The sequence below is a fragment of the Taudactylus pleione genome, unplaced genomic scaffold, assembly GCF_031769625.1.
Source record: "Taudactylus pleione unplaced genomic scaffold, aTauple2 ptg000019l, whole genome shotgun sequence".
In the NCBI taxonomy this organism is placed as follows: domain Eukaryota; kingdom Metazoa; phylum Chordata; class Amphibia; order Anura; family Myobatrachidae; genus Taudactylus; species Taudactylus pleione.
Window position 1 is genome coordinate 13712256 of NW_028284421.1, and position 24804 is coordinate 13737059.

The 24804-nt window shown below is 43.6% G+C and overlaps 1 protein-coding gene across 1 annotated transcript in view; it reads right to left on the reverse strand.

Annotated features, from left to right (window-relative positions):
• Positions 1-2914: 2914 nt before the first annotated feature.
• TRPM1 (transient receptor potential cation channel subfamily M member 1) overlaps positions 2915-24804 on the reverse strand; it is a 109766-nt gene continuing 87876 nt past the window's right edge. Inside the window, exons 23-26 of the mRNA XM_088445553.1 lie at positions 21885-22029; positions 18050-18252; positions 15149-15281; positions 2915-4286 (exon numbers count right to left, since the gene is read on the reverse strand). Of these exons, the coding sequence (XP_088301679.1) occupies positions 3005-4286; positions 15149-15281; positions 18050-18252; positions 21885-22029 (1763 nt within the window). The 3' untranslated portion in view covers positions 2915-3004. The remainder of the gene's footprint in view (positions 4287-15148; positions 15282-18049; positions 18253-21884; positions 22030-24804) is intronic.

Below are 24804 nucleotides of genomic sequence, written 5' to 3' on the forward strand. Positions count from 1 at the left end.
CGCAGAGTAGCGGCAGGAGCATTTTTGCAGAATTTTTAAAATTAACTTTAGGGACTTAAAAATATGCTCACCCCCATTTTTATGTACCCCAAATTTGATAGGAATAACTAATTTTTGACAAAAAAAATGTAAATGCTTTTCTTCATCAGTTCTTCATAGCTGCAAAAAAACACCTGCTGCGGCTATTTAAAAACCATAATTACATTCAGCAGGGAAAAAACGGGGATACCCACAGTGATCCCCCATGTCATTACAACGTTAGGGGGGTCCCAAGATGAATTCCCGAAAACTCCCCTATTTTTCCCGATACTTACCTTTCCGCAGGCTCCTGTTTTCGCCGGTTCCAAATTGAATACGAGGATAAAGCGGGCCCACGCCCGATACTTTATCCCCAGAAAAGCTCCTAAGTGGAGCAAAAAGTATAGCCCTATGTCTAATTTGCAGGGACTGGTTTGAAAAAAAATTTCTGTTCAAATATATACAAATAAATATCCCACAGTTCACATATTAGAAGGGCAGAAAAGATGAGTATACTAATAGCTTGCCTAGCAGCACTACAGTATGTCAGCGCTTGTCATTGATGTACAGAGTTGATGTGGAATAGAGGGTACAGAAGTGAATGTAATTTAGAATAAAATTTTGCCTTATTAACTTTTTGTAACAGGTGTAGCGACAGTTCCTATTTAATATTTATTAAAGTGTAGTAAATTATAAAAATATGAAAAAATAAACCAGTGACAAACTGTGTTTTTTTTATGGATACCTTACCATCAGTTACATGCTGTTACCATTACTGAACATTCCTATTAGTGGTTCTCTACCACCAGTCACTCTCTGAGAGTAGTTACTGCCACCACCAAACTCCTCCACCAGTATCTGTAACCATTAAATTCTGGGTGTTTTTTTATATAGCTCCTGTTAGCCCCATCTGCTGGTGACTTTGTATGAAGCAGCGATGCAGAAAAATGCTAATGCCGCAAGAGGTGTCTGAAGGCTAAAGATGCTCACTGCTGTTATTGCAGATCCGAGTGCTGCATCCGAAGAAACAGCAGAGGATCACCATCAGGCAGCCATTGGCCATCTGAGTAAGCATAAACTTATCTAAAATGGCCCCAGGATCTCCTCTGTTGAGGAAAGGAAATCTGCATTGGAAGATACAGATCCTGGCTTCGACATGCCTACAAAACAAAGGCGACATGCCCCAGTTTTGTGAAACAGTGACCATCGCCGACCGTGTCCCCAAATAGCCGCAACATGTCGGCCACCATCTGAGTTGTATGCAAACCATTGGATTTGCGTACAACTCTGAAGCATGCCCAATGACTGGTAATGACACCTCCAATTTACAAGACAATTTAAGATTTGGTTGTGGTTAATGCACCAACTGCAGTGCAGCAATTCGCTCTGTGCTGGCACCAGGAAGTACAGCAAGGCCAGAGCGTCCTAAGGACACTCCAGGAGGCTCTAAGACTGGGTGCGTGCCCAGAGCGTACAGAGAACACTCCAGGCAGCTCTGCAGCAGAGCTACTGGCTGTAGGTTCCGTTCCAGGTACCCTCCTAGCCAGATGCAGGTGCTGTGGGGCAGCAATGGTGCATACCCTTTTTTACGGCCCTGAGCAGACAGTTGGGAGCTAAGAGAGCACCATTTGCAACCTTTGGCTGCAGTATTAAAGGACCTTGTCCCTAAAATATTTTTAATAAACACAGGTCGTGTCTAACTCTAAACTGTGCATTTGTAACTAGGGCAGAGGTTCCCAAATGCGGTCCTCAAGGCTCCCCAACATTTCAGGTTTTAGAGATATCTATGGTTGAACACAGGTGGTTACGTAAGTCATCTGTGCTCAACCATGGATATCTCTAAAACGTGAACTGTTGGGGAGCCTTGAGGACCGCGTTTGGGAACCTCGGAACTAGAGTTTTTGACAAGCACCCATGATGCCTGCTAACAAAAATGAGAAGGGAGAGGATGGGCAGGGCACTAAAATGTCTATTTACAGCTCTGTATTTAACATAGTGCCAAAACAATTTAGCAGAATATTAGCAAATACAAATATTGTCAAATATTTGTTTTTTTTGTTGTTTGTCACATATTTAGGGGCTTATTTATCAGCAAGTCATATATACGAGTGATAAAACTCTTTGCATATGATAATGGTGCTCCAGCCAATCAGCTCCCAACTGTCATTTTTTTAAACAGAGGACAGTTGGGAGCTGATTGGTTGGAGCACCATTATCATATGCAACGAGTTTTATCACACGTTGTGTATGATAAAACTCGTTGATAAATAAGGCCCTTAATATCATAGAGCATTGTATTATATGTACAACAATATGACTTTCTATGTTTAGCTGCATTGTTAGTCTTATGAATAGACAGCAACATTAACTAGTATAACATTTATTTGCTAATATTCTGCTACTCTTTTGCTAAGGTAAATATATATATATATATATATATATATATAAATAAAATTTTTCCCTGCAAATGTTCCCAAACAGTCATCTTTTGTGAGAGCTTGCAATTGCAAGAACTCGCAGGTTACTTATGGAGCACTGGCTACCCTTTGGTTCCGCTATACATTGCTGTTTGAGAGGGCGATAACATAGCATGCGTATACATCACCATGGTGTGACATGGAGGGGGTCATACACGTGGTTTCAGCAAAGCTAAGTAAGGAGACATCTGTACTGTTATGTCGATTTTCTCCACCCGAAACCAATACAATAATGTCAGCACATGAAAACAAATATTATAAACTGTAAAATACTTCCTAATTCTTCCATCAGATAGGTTTGCATACAGTCATAACCAAATTGAAATTGAGGCATTCCCACTTCTCAGCCATGATAGCCCTAAAGCATTAATATTATATATAATTATATTGTCTTGATAAAATTATTTTGATGGTAATTGTTTATGATGTAATTTATAACATAACAAAGGTTTTTTGGCGACAGACATTCCCCTATTTTTACTTCTCAGTATACAAAATGTAATTTAACATTAACACTCTGTTTCTGTGGATGCATTTTCTTTCTTCGTTTTTGCGTCCTCTGTTGCACTACCGCAGGCCACTACAATATTCATGACACTGCTAGCATGTCCAGGTCTCTCTAACTTATCCATTAAGGACCGTGATTTTCTTGAATGAGTGTGTAAACTCTTTGACCTAGGAGAAGCAAAGCCACAAGTTTTGTCTGACTTCACAGAGAGCAAGTAGTCTGTTTCTGTCCCTTCGGTGAAAAGTGTGCAAGGGTAGGAGGCACTGTTTCCTATTTCTCCAACGTCACTGTCATCTTCTGTATCAGTCAGCAATGGCTTCAGCTCAGCCTGTTTCTCAGCTTCTGAGACAATATTAGGAGGCTCTGGAGTTTGCTTGGGTGAAACATCTCCTTGGTAGCTCCATTGGTTTGCCCAATCTTCTACTGCGGTGGGACACATCGGGTCCATAATTGTGCTATACTCTGTTGTCCAATTGTTAACTCCTCCAACTAATTTTCCACCTTGAGTGAAAATAAAACTTCTAGATTTCGTCATCATTGTTTGACAAGTGTTAAAAGACTGACCCGGATAATAACGCACAGCTTTTGATTTATCTAAAGGATAAGATATTGTAGCTTCTAGTTTTGTTCGTTCTACTGTTAAATGAGAGTTTGAAAAATCAGAACCTGTGACTGATTGGCCATTCATGAGAACATCCCTTTGTATGACAGCTTGCTCATCAGCCTTTTCACTGCTTTCGTTATGTTTATCACTCTCTGGAGTCAAAATATCTATACAGGAAATTGGTCTTGTTGTTTGTGAAACGATCCCTAAGGTAACCTTATTAAAGTCTTTTGCTGCAACAGCATTGGTGCTTGAAGCATAGCGTAGACTTGTTTGCCGGGGCACCAGTTGTGCCTTTTGATCTTCTTCACATTTCTCTGTTTTTGTCCCAAAAGAATAAGCTTTTCTACGCTGCCCCAATGCAGGTGACATTGAACTTGTACTGTCGTCACAGGTTAATTCATCGGCCTCACCATGGTATTTGTATACACTGTTGCCATCAGAGCTGTTTACACTGCCTTGCCTAAGGAGGTAGGCTGCGTCACAGTCAGAGGAGGCCCGTGAGCGTACGTGAATCAGTTCTGATTTGTCAATTCCCACAAGCTTTTCAAGAGCATTGACCATTCTTCCAGAAAGTTCTTCCAGCTGAGAAAGCCGAAGATCAACTGTCTGAAGAGAAGCTTTCATGAAGTGTTCACGTTCATTGACTTCTTCCAAACGCATGGACATGTTTTCAACTCTACAAAATTGAACAAAGAATAGTTCAGTGTAATACCAACACAATGTTACTTATTATTAATGTGTTACTTATTGTGTTACTTATTGTCCCAGGCTGGAAGTTATCACATTTTGTTTCCACATACATCTAACTTACTCCGAGAAGCAAATAATGTGGTAGGAAGTAGGGCCGGGTTAAAAATGGGCTGCAGCTCCATGCCCACAGCAGGACCAGTCACCAGCAATTTCACTGCGCCCACCTCTCACCTTCCCTATTGCCGTTTCCCAACCACATTGCTGAGTGCACTGGCACACTCTAATGTCACCCCCTTCCTCTCCGCAGGGCTGTACTGCTGCTGTCAACACTCAGCTTGGCAAGCTGTAGATAAGCCTCTATGTGATGTCATAACATCATGCAGCAGAAGGAGGAGCAGCAGCGCACAGTACATCGGCACCGCCATCCTCCACTGTCTGTGGAGGACGAAGTCGTAGTGATGACCATCGGTGGGGTAGCCGTTGATGGTTACCATCGATGGGCCCATCGGTGATTACCATCGATGGCACACAAACCACCTATGGTGAACAATCGATGGTTTGCACCCCCTCGATGGTCACCGCTGCTGCAGGCATGTCAGCCGCGGGCCAATGAAAAATGGGGAGAAGGCTTAGTGGGTACCTAGGGTCGGGGCTAAGCTCCATCCTGCCACTAATTAAAAAAAAATTGTCTCCTTCTTATCCATTGATGGCAGAGAACCATTAGTTCTCTGCCGTCGATGGCAAAAGTAGTTGACATCGGCCAGCAACCATCGATGTTTTGGAAACATTGATGGTCGACGGCCATCCCTATGCAGTCGCCATGAGGACGTGGCTGAGGCAGACAATGACAGGCAACTCAGCAACAGTTGCATTATATGGGGGTAAGACTTTTGGGCAGCTAATACATAATAATGTAAAAATATTTGAACTGAGTAGTTGCTGGTACCAGACTGGATTGTACATACCTTCCCGGTCATATGATATACTATATGTTGATAGTATACAAATACATGTAACTATTTTAAATTATATCTAATAACAAGCTACCAAAGTAATTAAGAAAAATGAAAGTATTTATGTTTTATAGAATATTTTCTGTGAAACATATTGTAGTTAATAAGCCCTGCATTAACTAATCCTGCTATCTTGTTCTACCGTAGCTAATTAGAAAAAATGTTCAGTTGTCACAAAATGTATTATAGTCTGTATAGTTAATAATACCTACCCATTATATCTTCGGTATATCTATATGCGGTTTTGTAAGGGGGGTAGGTAATGTGGGGAGGTAGTGCATTCAAATAGTGCAGAAATGTTGTGTGGGTAGGTAGCACAGTGATGTCATGCGGGCAGGTGGCGCAGTGATGTAATACAGTGATGCACAAAGCCTTGGAGAGTGATAAAGTGAAGGATGATAAAGTACCAACCAATCAGTTCCTAAATGTCAGTTTACAGGCTGTGTTTGAAAAATGAGTTAGGAGCTGATTGGTTGGTGCTTTATAACTCTCCACTTTATCACTCTCCAAGGCTTAGTGCATCTCCCTTATAGTGTTGTGATGTAGTGCAGTGATTTAATGCGGTGATGTAGTGCAGTGATGTGGCGCAGTGATGTAGTGCAGGGAGTTAACATGGTGATGCAGTGTGTGAATAGTGCAATAATATAGTGTGGGGAGTAAGGGTCTGATTCAGACCCCGTCGCGAGCGCTGAGCGCTCGCAACTGGGTCGATGTTTGCCCACTGCGCATGCGCATGACGGAGCCGGCTCTGTCGTGCGCATGCGCGAGACCCGGCTAGCGATGGGTGCTTCGTCGCTCTGGGTCCTGCACCAAAGGGGGCGAGCTGTCGATGGTGGTTGACAGCACGCCCCGTTTGGCAGGCGGGCAGGGGGGGTGGCTGGCCAAACGGAGGCGTTCCTGAAGGAATGCCTGCCATTTGGGGAAGGCCCCAATGACATCACCAGTGATGTCAGTGGGAGAGCTTCCGGCTCTATTAGAGCCAGAAGCTCTCTGGGTCACCCACAGCTATGCGAGCGGCCAGGAGGCCGCACAAAAAAAATCAAAAAACGCCCTGATTCAGAGCGAGTGCTCGTTCAGAGCATCCGGCTCTGAATCAGGCCCTTAGTGCGGTGATGTAGTGCGTTGATGTAGCGCAGTCAGGGCAGTAACTAGGGTGGTGTAACATGTGACGCGGCACAGTGCATCGCAGGACAGGGGGCACTGTTTGGTGGTGCCTGTAAATTTTCTGTTTATAATTATTCTCACTTGTAGCTGTCAATGGGGCAGATGGGGCTCCTAACTGTCATGTTACAGGCTGTGTTAGAAAAATGACAGTTGGGAGCTGAGTGGTTGGTTGTTTATCGCTCTCCACTTCCCAGAGCTTCATACATCTGCCCCAATGTGAGAGGTGCTGAGTTCAAGTCCTAGGTATGACTGCTCAGATATGTGTGATTTAAAATAAAGTAGAATGTAATTGAATGACAAGGAACTTTCAAGTGAAGTCCATGAATGTGGTATAAGAGGATTGGTGTCCAAATCCATTTTCTTGGAGGATTCTTAAAGTATAGGTGTTCTACATATGTTACACATATGCATATATATATATATATATATATATATATATATATATACACAGTCAGGTGCATAAATATTGGGACACTGACAGAATTTTCATATTTTGGCCTCTATTCACCACCACAATGGCTTTGAAATGAAACAAACAAGATGTGCTTTAACTGCAGTCTTTCAGATTTAATTTGAGGGTAATTACATCCAAATCAGGTGAACGGTGTAGGAATTACAACGGTTTCTATATGTGCCTCCCACTTTTTAAGGGGCCAAAAGTAATGGGACTATCAACTCAAAAGCTATTTCATGGACAGGTGTGGGCTATTCCCTCGTTATTTCATTATCAATTAAGCAGGTAAAAGGTCTGGAGTTGATTCTAGGTGTGACATTTGCATTTGGAATCAGTTGCTGTCGACTCTCAATATGGGATCCAAAGAGCTGTCACTATCAGTGAAGCAAGCCATCATTAGGCTGAAAAATCAAAACAAACCCATTGGAGAGATAACAAAAACATTAGGTGTGGCCAAATCAACTGTTTGGAACATTCTTAAAAAGAAAGAACGCACCAGAGAAGTCAGCAACACCAAAAGACCCGGAAGACCATGGAAAACAACTGTGGTGGATGACAGAAGAATTATTTCCCTGTTGAAGAAAAATCCCTTCACAACAGTTGGCCAAATCAAGAACACTCTCCAGGAGGTAGGTGTATATGTGTCAACAATCAAGAGAAGACTTCACAAGAGTGAATATAGAGGGTTCACCACAAGATGTAAACCATTGGTGAGCCTCAAAAACAGGAAGCCAGATTAGAGTTTGCCAAACAACATCTGAAAAAGCCATTACAGTTCTGGAACAACATCCTATGGACAGATGAGACAAAGATCAACTTGTACCAGAGTGATGGGAAGAGAAGAGTATGGAAAAGGAAAGGAACTGCTCATGATCCAAAACATACCACCTCATCAGTGAAGCATGGTGGTGGTAGTGTCATGGCGTGGACATGTATGGCTGCCAATGGAACTGGTTCCCTTGTATTTACTGATGATGTGACTGCTGACAAAACCAGCAGAATGAATTCTGAAGTGTTTCGGGCAATATTATATGCTCATATTCAGTCAAATGCTTCAGAACTCATTGGACGGCGCTTCACAGTGCAGATGGACAATGACCCGAAGCATACTGCAAAAGCAACCAAAGAGTTTTTTAAGGCTAAAAACTGGAATGTTATGCAATGGCCAAGTCAATCCCCTGACCTGAATCCGATTGAGCATGCATTTCACTAGATGAAGACAAAACGGAAGGGAAAATGCCCCAAGAACAAGCAGAGGCCTGGCAGAGCATCACCAGGGATAAAACCCAGCATCTGGTGATGTCTATGCGTTCCAGACTTCATGCTGTAATTGCCTGCAAAGGATTTGCAACAAAGTATTAAAAAGTGAAAGTTAGATTTAGGATTGTTTAGTTTGTCCCATTACTTTTGGCCCCTTAAAAAGTGGGAGGCACATATAGAAACCGTTGTAATTCCTACACTGTTCACCTGATTTGGATGTAATTACCCTCAAATTAAATCTGAAAGTCTGCAGTTAAAGCACATCTTGTTTGTTTCATTTCAAAGCCATTGTGGTGGCGAATAGAGGCCAAAATATGAAAATTCTGTCAATGTCCCAATATTTATGCACCTGACTGTATATAGCTATCACAGAGGGCACTCAGCAAGCTTCATAGTAGAAAAGTCATTAGGTATATTTATTACTCACAAGTACAGCTAATGACAGTCAATGTTTTGATCCATTGAGGACCTTTGTCAAGACAGATTAATGGAAGACAACAGTCCAAACCACAGGAGTCCATAGGTGGTTTGAACTGTTGTCTCCCATTAATTTGTCTTGACAAAGGATCGAAACATCGACTTTGCTACAATGAAGCTTTGTGAGTGCCCTCTGTGATAGTTACATACATTAGGACTATTTTGGTCTTGAGTGGAGCACCGCCCCAGTGTTAATATATGTGGCACTGAGCACAGTCTTTCTTTGGAATATGTATATATACAGTACTATGCAAAAGTTTTAGGCAGGTTTGGAAAAAATGCTGCACAGTACGAATGCTTTAAAAAATAGAAGTGTTAATAGTTTATTTTGAAATCAATATTTGGTGTGACCACCCTTTGGGCTCTATTTATTAACATTATTTTACTAAAATAAAGTGAAAAAGGGTGTTTTCACATCCTTTTCACATTATTTAAGTATCACCTAAAGTTATTAAAGGGCAATTGGAGTAGAATTCGTAAAATTCTACTCCAAGCCCTAATTATCACTTATTTTTAGTAAGCAGATCGCATTTCCTATAATTGTAATAGGAAATGTGATCTGGCCACAGTTACTAAAAATAAATTGTGAAAAAATACCAGGGAAAGCCCTGTGATAATAACGCCACCTGGAGGTGGCGTTATCCAGGGTCTTCCCCAGTCACTGGACTCCTGCTCTGTTCTAACGGCCAGAGCAGAGCCCGTAGCCGGCCCCAGTGATCAGTTGTGTGGTCTAAACAGACCACATGCTGATACACTGTAAAAAAAAAAAAAATTGTAAAAAAAAAACTTACCTGAGTCCAGGGACCGGTGATCGGGGCTCCGGTGATGTCTCCCCTCCAGTCAGCTGGTCTCCCAGCCTGCACTGGGGCTCGGTCGTCACCTGACTGGGTCCTAGTGCAGGATGGGATGTCAGCTGACCGGAGCCAAGGAGGACATCACCAGAGCACTGATAACTGCAGGTAAGTGTAATATAGGAAGGGGGGGTCACAGGGGTTTCGCAATCATGGGGGGCAGGGCTAACGATGGGAGCAGGGCTTAGCGATGGTCGGCACATGTGTCGGCACTTGTCACAGTATTTTTTGCGATAATACCGTGATATGGGTGCGGAGGGGATTCGCAGGGACAGAGCTTCATCGCAAGCTCTGTCCCTGCAAGGGATTTTTAGTAGATCCCTGTGATATTGCCTGAATTCGCATTGCGAATTCAGTCGGTAATATCACACTACAATCTGCATTCAAAATGCGGATTGTAGTAAATAGAGCCCTTTGCCTTAAAACAGCATCAATTCTTCTAGGTACACTTGCACACAGATTTTAAAGCAATTCGGCAGGGAAGTTGTTCCAAACATCTTGGAGAGCTAACCACAGACCTTCTGTGGATGTAGGCTTGCTCAAATCTTTCTGTCTCTTCATGTAATCTCAGACAGACTTGAAGATTATGAGAACAGGGTTCTGTGGGGGCCATAACATCACTTCCAGCTCTCCTTTACACTGAAGATAAGTCTTAATGACATTGACTTGGGGTTTGGGGTCATTGTCCTGCTGCAGAATAAATTTGAAGCCAATCAGACACCTCCCTGATGGTATCGCATGATGGATAATTACCTACCGGTATATCTCGGCATTGAGGACACAATTAATCCTGACCAAATTCCCAACTCCATTTGCTGAAATGCAGCCCCAAACTTGCAAGGAACTTCCACCATGCTTCACTGTTGACACTCATTATTGTACCGCTCTCCAGCCCTTCGGTTAACAAACTGCCTTCTGTTACAGCCAAATATTTTAAATGTTGACTCATCAGTCCAGAGCACCTGCTGCCATTGTTCTGCACCTCAGTTCCTATGTTTTCCTGCATAGTTGAGTTGCTTGGCCTTGTTTCCACGTCAAAGGTAAGGCTTTTGGCCGCAATTCTTCCATGAAGACCACTTTTCACCAGACTTCTATTCAGTAGATGGGTGTACCTGGGTCCCATTTGTTTCTGCCAGTTCTGAGCTGATGGCAATGCTGGACAGCTTCCAATTTTGAAGGGAAGTAAGCATGATGTCTCTTTCATCTGATGCACTAAGTTTCCTTGGCCAACCACTACATCTACGGTCCTCAACGTTGCCCGTTTTTTTGTCCTTCTTCAAAAGAGCTTGAACAACACATCTTGAAACCCCAGTCTACTTTGAAATCTTTGCCTGGGAGAGACCTTGCTGATGCATTTCTAACTACCTTGTGTCTTGTTGCTATGCTCAGTCTTGCCTTGATGTATGACCTGTGACATGAAACCGTCTTCCACAACCTCACCTTTGTAGCAGAGTTTGGCTGTTCTTCACCGAGATTTAAGCCTCCTACACAGCTGTTTCTGTGACAGTGTTTCAATCTACATATGAATATGATGATCATTGTCACCTGTTTGGTATGATTGGTTAAACATACACCTGACTATAATCCTTCAAACTCCCTGATTTTGTACAAGAACTGATGCTGTTTTGAAGGCAATCGGTGGTCACACAAAATATTGATTTGATTTAGATTTCTCTTCTGTTCATTCACTTTGCATTTTGTTAATTGATAAAAATAAACTATTAATACTTCTATTTTTGAAAGCAGGCCAGAGTGGTGGAGGATAAGCGGGTCCTGTCTGTTACTTGTACACTGGGCCCCACAATTTCTGATGGCACTTATGAATACAGCCACCAATTCCTAAACCAGGTGCTACCAGCCAGTGGCATAATTAGGAAGGGGGGGGGTCAGACCAGCGGCACGCGTAGGGGTGTGTGTGTCCAGGACAGTGTTTTCAAGTCAGTGTAGCACGGTCTGCACTACACAGTAACAAACATGCCGACGCCAGGTTGTACATTCGTAGAACCCGGTAGCAGTGTGTTTGTTTTAGCAGCCAATGAGAGTCAGACAGACTCTTATTGGCTGGTGCCCTCATGGCTGGAGCTCACTCATGAGCTCTGCCTTCCTTCTCCTGCAGTGGGTGATGGGAGAGATGTCATGATGTTATGACATCTCTCCCATAGTGCCGAGCAGGAGGACGGGCGCAGGAGCGGGGATTCAGGTAAGTGTTGTTTTCTTTTGTGTGTCTTTGTTCTATATATGTAAAGGGCACTGCATAGGGTGGATCTCTACTAGGAACAGTGTATAAGGGGGAACACTACTGGAGGCACTGCATAGGGGGGACCACTACTGGGGGCACTGCTTAGGAGGGACCACTACTGGGGGCACTGCTTAGGGGGGACCACTACTGGGGGCACTGCATAGGGGGTACTACTTGGGCAACTGCATAAGGGGCACTGCATAGGGGGGGACCACTACTGGGGGTACTGGATAGGGGGACCACTATGGGAACTGCATAGGTGGGACTACTACTGGGGGCACTGTATATGGGCACTACTGGGGGCTCTACATAGGGGAGACCTCTACTGGGGCCACTTTATAAGGGGCACTGCATAGGGGGGCACTACTGGGGGCACTGTATAAGGGGCACTGCATAGTGGGACCACCACTGGGGCCACTGCATAGGGTGGGCACTAATGGGGGCCCTGTATAAGGGGCAATACATAGGGGGGGTCTAATGGGGGCCCTGTATAAGGGGCACTGCATAGGGGGAACCACAACAGGGGCAATGTGTAAGGGTCACTGCATAGGGGGGACCACTACTACTGGGGACACTGTAAAAAGGGCACTACTAGGAGCCCTGCATAGGGGGACCACTACTGGAGGCACTGTATAAGGGCCACTACTGGGGGCACTGCATAGGGCGGACAACTACTGGGGGCACTGTATAAGGGCGCTGCATAGGGGGACTACTACTGGCGGCACTGTATAAGGAGCACTACTGGAGACAAGTCAGTGTAGCACGGTCCGCACTACACAATAACAAACATGCTGGTGTCAGGTTGTACAGTCGTACAACCCAGTGGCAGTGTGTTTGTTTTAGCAGCCAATGAGAGTCGGACAGACTCTCATTGGCTGCTGCCCTCATGGCTGGAGCCAGGCTGGAGCTCACTCTTGAGCTCTGCTTTCCTGCTCCTGCAGTGGATGATGGGAGAGATGTCATGTTGTTATGACATCTCTCCCATACATCTCTCCCATAGTGCCGAGCAGGAGGACGGAGGAGCAGATGGCGGCGGCCGCAGGAGCAGGGATTCAGGTAAGTGTTGTTTTCTTTTGTGTGTGTCTTTGTTCTAGGGGCACTGCATAGGGTGGATCTCTACTAGGAACAATGTATAAGGGGCACAGCATAAGGGGGACCAATACTGGAGGCACTGCATAGGGGGGACCACTATTGGGGGCACTGCATAAGGGGGACCACTACTGGGGGCACTACATAGAGGGTACTACTGGGGCAACTGCATAAGTGGCACTGCATAGGGGGGACCACTACTGGGGGTACTGCTTAGGGGGGACTACTACTGGGGGAACTGTATAAGGGGCACTACTGGGGGCACTACATAGGGGAGACCACTACTGGGGCCACTGTATAAGGGGCACTGCATAAGGGGGCACTACTGGGGGCACTGCATAGGGGGACCACCACTGGGGGCACTGCATAGGGGGGCACTGTATAAAGGGACTGCATAGGGGGGTCCACTACTGGGGGCACTGTATAAGGGGCACTACTGGGAGCACTGCATAGGGGGGACCACTACTGGGCCACCATATAAGGGGCACTGCATAGGGGGATCACTACTGGGGGCAATGTATAGGGGGGACTACTGGAGACACTGCAAAGGGGGGGACCACTACTGGTATTGTGTGGGAAGGTAGTGATATTTATTTATCTATTTATCAATTATTATTTGCGAGATATTTCCCCCCCAAAAAAATTTCATGGTGGACCTGCAAAATAATAAGTGTCCCCCAAATGTATCTACAGGAGACCACAGCAGATATTGGAGATATCTGCTGCGGTCTCCTGTTTTCGACCGCAAAAGCAGCCAATAAAAAAAACCTATGGGGGCTGCATTCTGGCCAAATTTTCCAAAGCTCCAGAATGCAGTGTATTCCGGAGCTTATCTGCCCTGGTAGCTGATGCCATCTGAAGATGGCTTTAGCTATTGTAGCACTGGGAGAGGGATCTACTGTGCAGGGAGGTAGTGCACAGGGATGGGGATCTGCAGTGTGGGGAGATAGTGCAGTGACATAGTGCGCTACCACATCACCCCTGCACACCTACAGTAGGAAAACTACAGTGCTGATCACACCTCTTGCACGGCACACAATAGGCCTTTCATAAATGTCAGCTCCAGGCCCATGTGGACATAATCTGGCACTGGAGGAAGTTATAGCTCTGAGTTAATGCAGATATTAATTGTTCTTTTTTGAGTTTAAATAATGCAAAAACATCTATAGAAGTATTTATAAATCTTTTTTAGCACATGGAACCCTTGAAAAGCTACACAACTTACTAAGGAACCCCTACCTGTACATATCCCATCTCCCTCCAAAGCTCGAACTTTGCATGATTGTTACTGCTGTCTGGAAATACTTACTCTATGACAAAATGTTTGCAAAAACAGGTATGTAAAAACTCTGGACCTCATTCAGAGGCGGTCGTTAGTTGCAAGTGGTCGCACTGAATCATGGCAGCCGCTTGCATCCTGAACGACCGCCTCCTTGTCGATCGCACAGCTCTAGCGACTGACATGGGTGATGGTCACGATGGTCAAGACCATCGCGACCATCGGGGCTTACGACCAGACCCTAAGGTTGGGTCTGGGCACTCGTAAGCCCCAGGGAGCTTCCTGCTCTGATCGAGCAGGAAGCTCCCCACTGACATCAGCAATGATGTCAGTGGGGCCGCCCCCAAATGACAAGCGTTGCGGCGGGAACGCCTTCGTTTGGGCAGGCACGCCCCCTGCCCGCCTCCTAAACATGGCGAACTGTCACTCACCATCGACAGCTTGCCCCGTCTGCTGCGAGCTGCGCCCGTCGCTAGCCGGGTCTCGCGCATGCGCACGACTGAGCCGGCTCCATCCTGCGCATGCCCAGTGGGGCAACATCGAGTCGGTTGCGAGTGCTCAGCGCTTGCGACCAACTCTGAATGACCCCCTCTCTCCATAGCAGGCTCTCCTAACTGCTGAAAAGCCAGGGTGTGGCAGGACATGGCATTTGATGATGAGTTCTCAGGGATGATACAAAGAATCTCCTGGAGTGAAGCATTGGTGATAGTCAGTGGCAGAAAGATTACTGACAAATTTAATACTGGCAATATTTAGCTTACTTCATTACACATATTCATTCACCTCACAGAACTCCTGAGACCCCTTTGCAGGACTTTCTATTTCTGTGGATTGCAGTTAGAGAAACACTGATCTAGAGCAATATAACCTGAAACTCATTTTACTCAGGCATAATGTATTGAGGGCCGATGTTTGAGAATCTGCACAGGCGTGTGCAGAACGGGTCTGCCTGCGTGCAGTTTTGCAGTTACGATCCTCAAAGAATCAGGCCCTGAGTCTTTACTGCTTTGCATTGAGAATACCTTTCTGAAGTAACCCGAATGCGTTCATCATTAGAAGACTGCTGCTCATCTTCCTTCTCTTGGAAATATTCCTCCACACATTGCTCTTCAAACTCATACAGTTTCTTCAACTCTTCATCATTTAGAAATAGTTCTGCAATATTAGAGAGCAAAGTCACTGCATCATTCCATGTCACACACTCTGGTAGAAATGGGACAGTGTATGACTGAGTGCTTTTATTTATGTGCTTTATAGGATAAAATTCCTCTTACATAAAGTGCACCATTGCATGCACAGAGTAGCGATGGACATTTTATGAATCTGATGAATATACATGAGAATGTAGCCTATGAAATCTCTAGGCTAATAGTAGGTGCATATTCATTAATGCTCATGATTTACAAAAAAGTTGAGCAAAACTTTTAAAACTGTTTCACAAAATTTTGCACAGATTGGCAGCAGAATTTGGTCTTCAGAGTACCCCTTCCTACCCTAATCACACAACACAGAGGAATGAACTGACCCTAATCTTTCCAGCTCAGTATTCAGACCCGGTCGCTAGATGCGTATGCTCGCATTGAGCGTATGTAAATTTTCCAAATTGACGTCATGGTTTGCGATCGCTCGCCAAGGCATAAGCACACCCACTTTGGCTGTGCGAGCGATCGCTCTACATATGCAGACACCCCTTAGCGTATGTAGAGACGCCCACTGGCACACCTCATCTCCAGGAAGTGTATGAAAACATTGGTACATCGAGGGCCATCCGATGCGAACGCAGTGCTTGTGGTAGCCTTACCCTACCGTAAGCTCTGCGAGCATTTCAGTGTAAAAAAAAGCCAAGTGACGTGTACTATGACGCTGCCTGTTAATTATGCATGCCTCTGAAACGGCATTGAAACACTCAGGCACGCCTGCGTTCACATCTCCAACCCCCCGTTTTTACTGGACTGCACCTGTTACCACCCACAAACGGCCTTTCCTGTCACTCATTGCACCAGGCTGTCTTTGCAGGGTGAGCAAGCGGTATGCGATCGCAATGAGTAGTTCGCGCACACGCAGAACGAAGCATGCGCGTATGCAGAACATCGGGCCACTTGCAAGCGCACGCATATAGCGAACGGGTCTGAATCAGGCCCACTGTGCGGGATGGTAAAGTAAAAGAATAACCCAAATAACGTATTGCTAGAGTTTTATATTCCACCACAAAGCTAGATTTCTGTAAGATTTCACTGACAATTTGCTCCTCCTCAATGAACTGCTAGGATGTACTCTCAGTGATGTTACTGTACTCTTACCCATGAACTTCTAGGATGTACTCTCAGTGATGTTACTGTACTCTTACCCATGAACTTCTAGAATGTACTCTCAGTGATGTTACTGTACTCTTACCCATGAGCTTCTAGGATGTACTCTCAGTGATGTTACTGTACTCTTACCCATGAACTGCTAGGATGTACTCTCAGTGATGTTACTGTACTCTTACCCATGAACTTCTAGGATGTACTCTCAGTGATGTTACTGTACTCTTACCCATGAACTGCTAGGATGTACTCTCAGTGATGTTACTGTACTCTTACCCATGAACTTCTAGGATGTACTCTCAGTGATGTTACTGTACTCTTACCCATGAACTTCTAGGATGTACTCTCAGTGATGTTACTGTACACTTACCCATGAACTGCTAGGATGTACTCTCAGTGATGTTACTGTACTCTTACCCATGAACTTCTAGGATGTACTCTCAGTGATGTTACTGTACTCTTACCCATGAACTGCTAGGATGTACTCTCAGTGATGTTACTGTACTCTTACCCATGAACTGCTAGGATGTACTCTCAGTGATGTTACTGTACTCTTACCCATGAACTGCTAGGATGTACTCTCAGTGATGTTACTGTACTCTTACCCATGAACTGCTAGGATGTAATCTCAGTGATGTTACTGTACTCTTACCCATGAACTGCTAGGATGTACTCTCAGTGACGTTACTGTACACTTACCCATGAACTGCTAGGATGTACTCTCAGTGATGTTACTGTACTCTTACCCATGAACTGCTAGGATGTACTCCGTGATGTTACTGTACACTACCCATGAACTGCTAGGATGTACTCTCAGTGATGTTACTTTACACTTACCCATGAACTGCTAGGATGTACTCTCAGCGATGTTACTGTACACTTACCCATGAACTGCTAAGATGTACTCTCAGTGATGTTACTGTACACTACCCATGAACTGCTAGGATGTACTCCGTGATGTTACTGTACACTACCCATGTACTGCTAGGATGTACTCTCAGTGATGTTACTTTACACTACCCATGAACTGCTAGGATGTACTCTCAGTGATGTTACTGTACACTTACCCATGAACTGCTAAGATGTACTCTCAGTGATGTTACTGTACACTACCCATGAACTGCTAGGATGTACTCTCAGTGATGTTACTGTACACTTACCCATGAACTGCTAGGATGTACTCTCAGTGATTTTACTGTACACTACCCATGAACTGCTAGGATGTACTCTCAGTGATGATACTGTACACTACCCATGAACTGCTAGGATGTACTCTCAGTGATGTTAGATCAGAATATAGTGCACCGACGTCCTAAATCACAAATTTACCAACTGGCCACGGCTGCAGAGTGGCGGGCCCCCAACAAGCTTCGGGTCCTTGGGCAACGCCAAACAAGCCCAATGGAAGAGATGGCCCTGGTTATTGGCACCCAGTGATTTGATCAGCTGCATTCTTAGTGATGTTACTGGTAGTACCCTGTAAATGTATTACCTGTATTTTCATGAACATTAGTACAACACAAAATACTGCTCCATTGTGTGCCAACAATTTTCAGTCTGAAGAAGATCCCACGTGTGTACAATGAATTTATAGAACAAAATAAACTCCTAACTTACTCAGACCCCTGTCTCGCTCATCCTGGTCCCCTTCCTGCATCTTTTTGCAGCAACAACAAATGCGTTTCAAAATAATGTACAGGTGGCTGAAGATGATCATTGGAGGTGGCAAAACAGGCCGGTCATGGAAAGTCATGATAAGTTGGTAACGCTGGAACTTCCACACTTGGTTTGAAATTGATTTTACTTCAAAAAAGGTATTGCTGTAATGAAAGATCAGCATATTATTACAGTACATGTATAATGTAGCTGCCATAACCATTACTGCTGAGGTTTCCTTGATCTCAATAAGACTAGCGAAATAATTAAAATAATTAAAAAGCTTGCCTTATAGTTGGAAGCACTTGTGCTCCTAATGTAGACAGGAAAGGCCACAAACATAAAAAAACCAACACTTAAGTGCATATGTTTATTTATACAGACCTATCAGGATTAAAAACACAAAAACGTTTGTGTTTTTAAATAAACCTGTCCCTTACGAGCAACTGTGTAAGCCAATAAATTGATATCCAGCTCCCCATATATAAGGAGTTGTATTTAGGACATATGTGTAAGTATTTTCCATGTGCAGTGTGGGGAGAAAAACACATACATGCAACGAGTGGCGGTTCTAGTGGTGGGGCTGCAGCGCAGTCCAAAATTCAAATAGGGGAACACCACCAACTGCCAGTGAGTCCCGGATGGCGATGGGCGGCAGTGTTTTGGGTGGCAGTTGGTGTGGCTCCGCTATTTGAATTTTGGACTGCGCTGCAGCCCCAACTTGGGAGCTGCCACTGCATGCAACTGTACATGAGCTTAGAATTGGTGGGGTCTAATTGGTTTCTCTGGGCAACGCGTCCTCTTTTCTGTGTTTTGTAGTTTAAATAAATCTACTCCCTAGTTTAATAGAGTAGAACTACTTAAAACATCTTATGAATACTATTTGTGCAAGTTTTATTGTACTGACTACAGAAAACATAAAATGTGTCTGAAATAATCATACTTACCTACTGTACCGGGGGGTAGATGTATTATAGCGGCACTTAACGTGCCGTTATATCGCTTCCTGCTTCAGGAAGCACTACCAATGAGATGTATAAACATCTCATAACTCCCCCCTCCGGTGCTCCCCGCTAGAGACCGCAGTGCATCAGCCTAGCGCTGATGCGCTGTGTCTCAGTCCCAGCCGGCTCCATTGAGCATGCGCGGGATCTAGCATGTATTGCGAGCTCCCCGCGTGCAGCCTGGAGCCAGCAGCCGCCGCAGCAGAGACATTCCTGTGGGGATAGGGCAGCATCAGGCTGTAGCTGTCAATAGCGACAGCAATAGCGGGCCGAACGGTTCAGGCGATCTGACTGTTCATACATGGCACAGGATATTGGAACTGCTATCTTGTAGATAGCAGCGCAGATAATGACAGGGACACCCCTGTCATTTACCGCCAAACCCCCGATCATACATCAGGTAGAAGCGGTGTCAGCGCACATAACGTGTGCTGATACCGCTTCTGAGCTTCTTACATTTCCCCCCGGAACACCCAGGAAACTTTGGAATTTTTGGGAAGTCACTCGGACTCCTGGAAAAGTAGGTGGTCTTCACGCATCCTGCCCAATTTCTAGTGAAGTGGGCAGGATAAAGAGAATAATACTGTAAACTGCGGGTCTGTCTGGAGGGCGCAGGACCAATATGACGCATGTTATTCTATAATTAAGTCATGTTGGGCCTAAATTATGCAAATAGTCCGGCCCCGTTCTTATCAGTTGCCACCTGCATCTCCTCTCTGGTCTTATCCCGGTGAGTTTATCCCGGTGAGATAAGTCGGCAAGTATGTTGAGCAGCTATGATAATTGCCCCTCCCAAGTACTGGCAGCTTGATCACACATTCTCATTTCTAAATCCGCTATTGGCAAATTTTAAGGCTCATATCGTTATCGTCCATATCATTCTCTTTATCGCCTAGTGTGTATGAGCCTTTAGAAGTACACATTACTCTAATGCCAGATTACCGAAAGACCAAATCCGTGACCAATTTAGCCAAGTACGTGGAAGGTTTATTTCAATTGATCTACTGTAGATATCAGATGTCAGGATGTACAACCAGGTCACACAAGACTCAGGGCCTGAATCAGAGGTGATCGCAATGTCAGATGCAGTGGAGCATGCATCACAGTCACTCTGCGCAAGCTCAGATATTGATTAGAAACACTGGGTGCAGTGAGGATTTATTCACAAAGTGAGTGACATGTAGTGACCGTTTGGGGGAGGTAACCAGGGGTGATTACAAAAACGTGGGTGTGTCACCAGTCGCCACCATTTTTTGGGCGTGCCCTAGTCAAGTTGGACTGGCCCTGGCGTCTTACTTGAGATGGACATTCTGAGACACCATAGGGTTGCTCGGAAGTTAGATGGTGCTTTCTATTAAGTAATAAACAAAGTTCCATTGTTTTTAATTTACAGATCATAACATTACAATACATCTTGGTGTACTAGCTTCTTTTTTTAATTTATTTAATCACTTTCTTTTATAAAGTAAACATTTTAACTAGCGTTTCCACTTCTAAGCAAACATATTATTTTATGTTTTTTTGTTTAGCATATATTTCAATGGTTTTAAACCTGAGAAGGCAGCAGATGGCAGAATTCTACATGAATGTGTCGTGTGTTTGCTGCCTTCTGAAATGGCTTCATTAGAAGTATTAGGCTTAGCTGGGCTGTGCTTTGCTATCTTAATAAGCTTACAGTAACATTACCATCTGCTTTCTCTTAAACAGTAACTATCTGTTTTCTGTGGGTCGCCAAGTAAATTCTAGGAAAAACTATATGGTTTGACAGTTGGCTGTACTCTGATATAAAGAATATGAGTATCATCCATCAGGAGAGATTATCTTGTTTAGGAACTTTATGGCTTCCAAAGAAAACCAAAATAATTATCGCTGAATTTTAAACTTGCTCACAGCTGCTGTTTTCTTTGTGATTTATCTCCTTATATCTTGGGAAATAAAGCCATTGTATATGTCCTCTTATATACAAAATGTAATAACAGTCAGGCAAACAGAAATATGCCATTTTAGTTGTGTTATATAAAAACAATGCACTCTGACGGTCACCATTCTGCTTTTCTGTGATCTTCAAAAAGTTGTAGTAAGTGACTCAGCAATTGAGTGTTGTTCCCCTGATTGTATACGTTGCAACTGTTTCCTCTAGTTGGCTCTCATTTAAGAAATTATATCAGCTTTGTGTAGAAATTGAGTTTATGATTAGGGCCTTAACTACTGATTGACCAGGGTGGCACTAGCCAGGGGCACCGGTCGAAGGGTGGGTGCTACCCGTCTCAGTCACTCACAGATTTTAACCTCTGGGGGGCTTGTGACTACCCGATGCCTGTGTACGCTCTCCATAAGTTACCCTAGTCTTGCCTTCTGCTCTTAGTTCCTGGCTCTGGGACTTGACTAAGTTTTAGTCAAGTCCTTCACTTTGAAGCGACTGAATTATACATGTGATGCGGAGCTTATAAGCACAATTACAGTAGGCTCGCAGCTTCATAAGCTGAGAGTAGAAATCAGCCTCTGAAGACATATCCCGCAAAGCAGCTGAAAGCCATTCCAGAGGCACTCACAGGTAAGATAATTCCCCCCTAACTTTTCACTTCAGATTACAATATAGTTTATGAGACCTATGGCACATATAGAGATACACAACCATGTCCAAGGTCTCACAGACCCAGCATTGGGAAATGAATCATGAGTCCAAATTCAATATGATACAGTTAGTGTCCTTACTAATGAGCTACTGGAGTGTAGCAAAGCATACTTCAAGTACATGCATTGTTTTAATAATATATTAATTGGAAACTTACTTGAACACTGCTATTAACAGGTTTACTAATAGGATGTTTGCCACAAGTAAATAACACGCCATTATGGCTGGAGTGAGCCAAGCCCCAGGTATACAAGGGGGAAGACGTTTTCCATCATCATCATACAGGTTATCGCCACAAGGAGCTGAAACATAATACAACATATTTGCTCTCCATTTCTACTATATGCTTCTTAAAGAACATTGAGCAAGTTTGTGCACAATATTTTATTATGTAGTGTACAGCCACTAGGAAACAAGTGGACAGTGGACGTTTCTCTCTTACACTGTATGGGCAACTGGTTAAAAACTGGTTAAAAATTAGTTGTTGAATACAATTGTGCGGCTTGCAAGAATAAAATCATGCCTGTAAGATTGGCGCCTTACTTGTGTGTACAAGGTTTACCAGAAAACATAAATATCTATTTCTATGCATCAGTTTTATCTCTATAATAAAAGCTGTCCAACTTACGATTTATCTCCATTGCGTACACTGATCAGTAAAACAGCAGAATGCATGGAAGGAAGAAAAGGGAAAAAGTAATAGAGATGAACAAGATTAAAAGCATAAAGAATTAAAAAGCAAGAATCAATAGGCTAGAGTCCATGCATTATAAGCCAATACCAGTGACTATACCATGCCTACCTACAGTTCTGATATTTGGAAGCAAAAGTGTGGCCTTGTTTAAAATGGGCATGTTAAGGGTGGAGCAAGGAGGGGTTTTAGTGGATCAATTTATCAAAGTATTCTAAATGAAAATGTTAGCAGGTATGAAATATCAATTATGATGTTCTTAATAGCTTAAATATATATAAGCACAACAAATCCTTCATGACACTGACTGCGGGACAACACAATTTATGAAGGTTTCCTTTCAGCCAAGAGGTAATATAAAAAATATTTGCTAGCAGAGATTGAGAACGACTTCACCACTTTGATGCCATGGACTAGTAAGACTTGTTCTCAGCAAAAACAAAGTGTTAATGCTGCACAAAACACATTTTCATCAGAAAAGATCTTTCCAGATGCTAATGTGCATAAGTAAACAATGATATTACTCACTGGATAACCTCTAATGTATGAGCTATGGTTTGGTTTGCTCCATGGCCAAAGGATTAATATTTAATACACAATAAAAATAATTGTTATAAGTGTCAACAGAAATCATTAATGGATTCAATGGGGAAATAGAACAGAGATAGGCTTTGTATAATCTAAATGCAGGTCTGGGCAAACAAGATTTATATTATTAGAAGTACAGCCTATCTACTCAGATGTTGGACTTTATCCAGAATGATTATAAATGAAGTGGCAAATAACAGCGCACTTGCTCCCCCGTCTTCTGTGAGATGAGGGAAACAGGACCCGATCACTGTCAGCACGAGAGAAGTAACAGCCACCGAAAACAATGACCTCCAGTAACGATCTATCAACAACTATTGCATCACTATTATCCTGGGCATGCTATCACACTAATAACAATTCTTTAATGATGCTGATCTGTAGTTTGTACAGTAACCAAATACATCTCAGTCTTCTCTGCTGTGTTTTCCTGCACCAAAATGGCAATCTGCTCCTGATGTATGTAAAAATCATTTGAATATAAATATGTTCAGAAGAGCTAAAATAATTGGTGATGGGGCCTTTTGGTGTCACACAGACGACTTGAATAATGGCAAAGTATTAGCATTCACAGCGCTCAGAACATTCCATGCTGCATGTAAGGTTTTCAGAGCTAAATCAATCACATGTGACAGCGGAAAAACATTTTCTAGTATTACAATGCATTAGCACCAAGCAATGTGACTGCTATGAATTACGAATACCTTTTCAGATGAAAAAGAGCCAGCGTTCAAATCACATGTGTAACACCCCCTTTACTCCCCAGTGGCAAACGCAGAGTTTATAGAGGGGAGGGGGGATTCCAAATGTTTGATTTTAGAGTGAGTGTGGCCATTCATAAAAAGGGCATAATTAGCACTTAAGGTGCTTTAATATGCGTCATACAAAGTGTATTGTGTGTCATAATTCCAGCATATACAGGACCAGTGATCACAGTATGCAATTAGATGTGGCAGTAGGGCAATCCTGTCTGAGCTGAATGTTTTTATTTCACATGTGGGCATCATTCCAGGGCATTGGGAGCAAACCAGGAGTCTGGGGGAGCAGCAGAAGAACCTAGCACTGCCCTGGACATATATGTACATATTGGTCTCGTTATGCACTGGATAGTGTATTATACAGTATTAATATTTAACCCTATTGATGGTCTATGGCAGTACACCCCTAATAGTGCATGTTTTCCAGATCTCCTAACTGGTGCGCAGATGTTGCTGGCTGACTCATTTTAAAAGATCCACAGGTGGTGCTGATTATTTCATTTGTGATACTGAGAAAAACATATGGTATTAGTGAAATTCTATTATATTACTATTTTTATTGTGGTCCATGGTGTGGACTGGGGAGGGGGTTTCCAGCCAACTGGAAACCCCCCTTTGTTTGCCTTTAATCCTCAGTCCTCGGAGCATTAGCACAGGCAGTATACTTAAGATTATGTTTTTCAAAGGTTAGGAACACAACAGAGGAAACAGAGCAGCCTCTGCCTGGTGTTATTTACCAACAGTGGAGGCAGACAATTTGGGGACTGAAGAGATCTTCATAAGAATGCATCAATTTATTGTGAATTATAGACAGTATGGGGGTTATGTAATAGGGTAATGGCAGCAATAATTTCAAAGACAAACCAGGTTGGGTTTGCCATTTAAATTACTGACGCTTTAAATAGGTAGCCAAAATCACGGGAATCACACTATTTCTAAAAATTCTGACCCAAGTACCCTCTATGTCTCATGTTTTTATGAACATGTTAAGGTGCACACATACGGTACAACCTGCACAACCAACGATATCGCTGATAGAT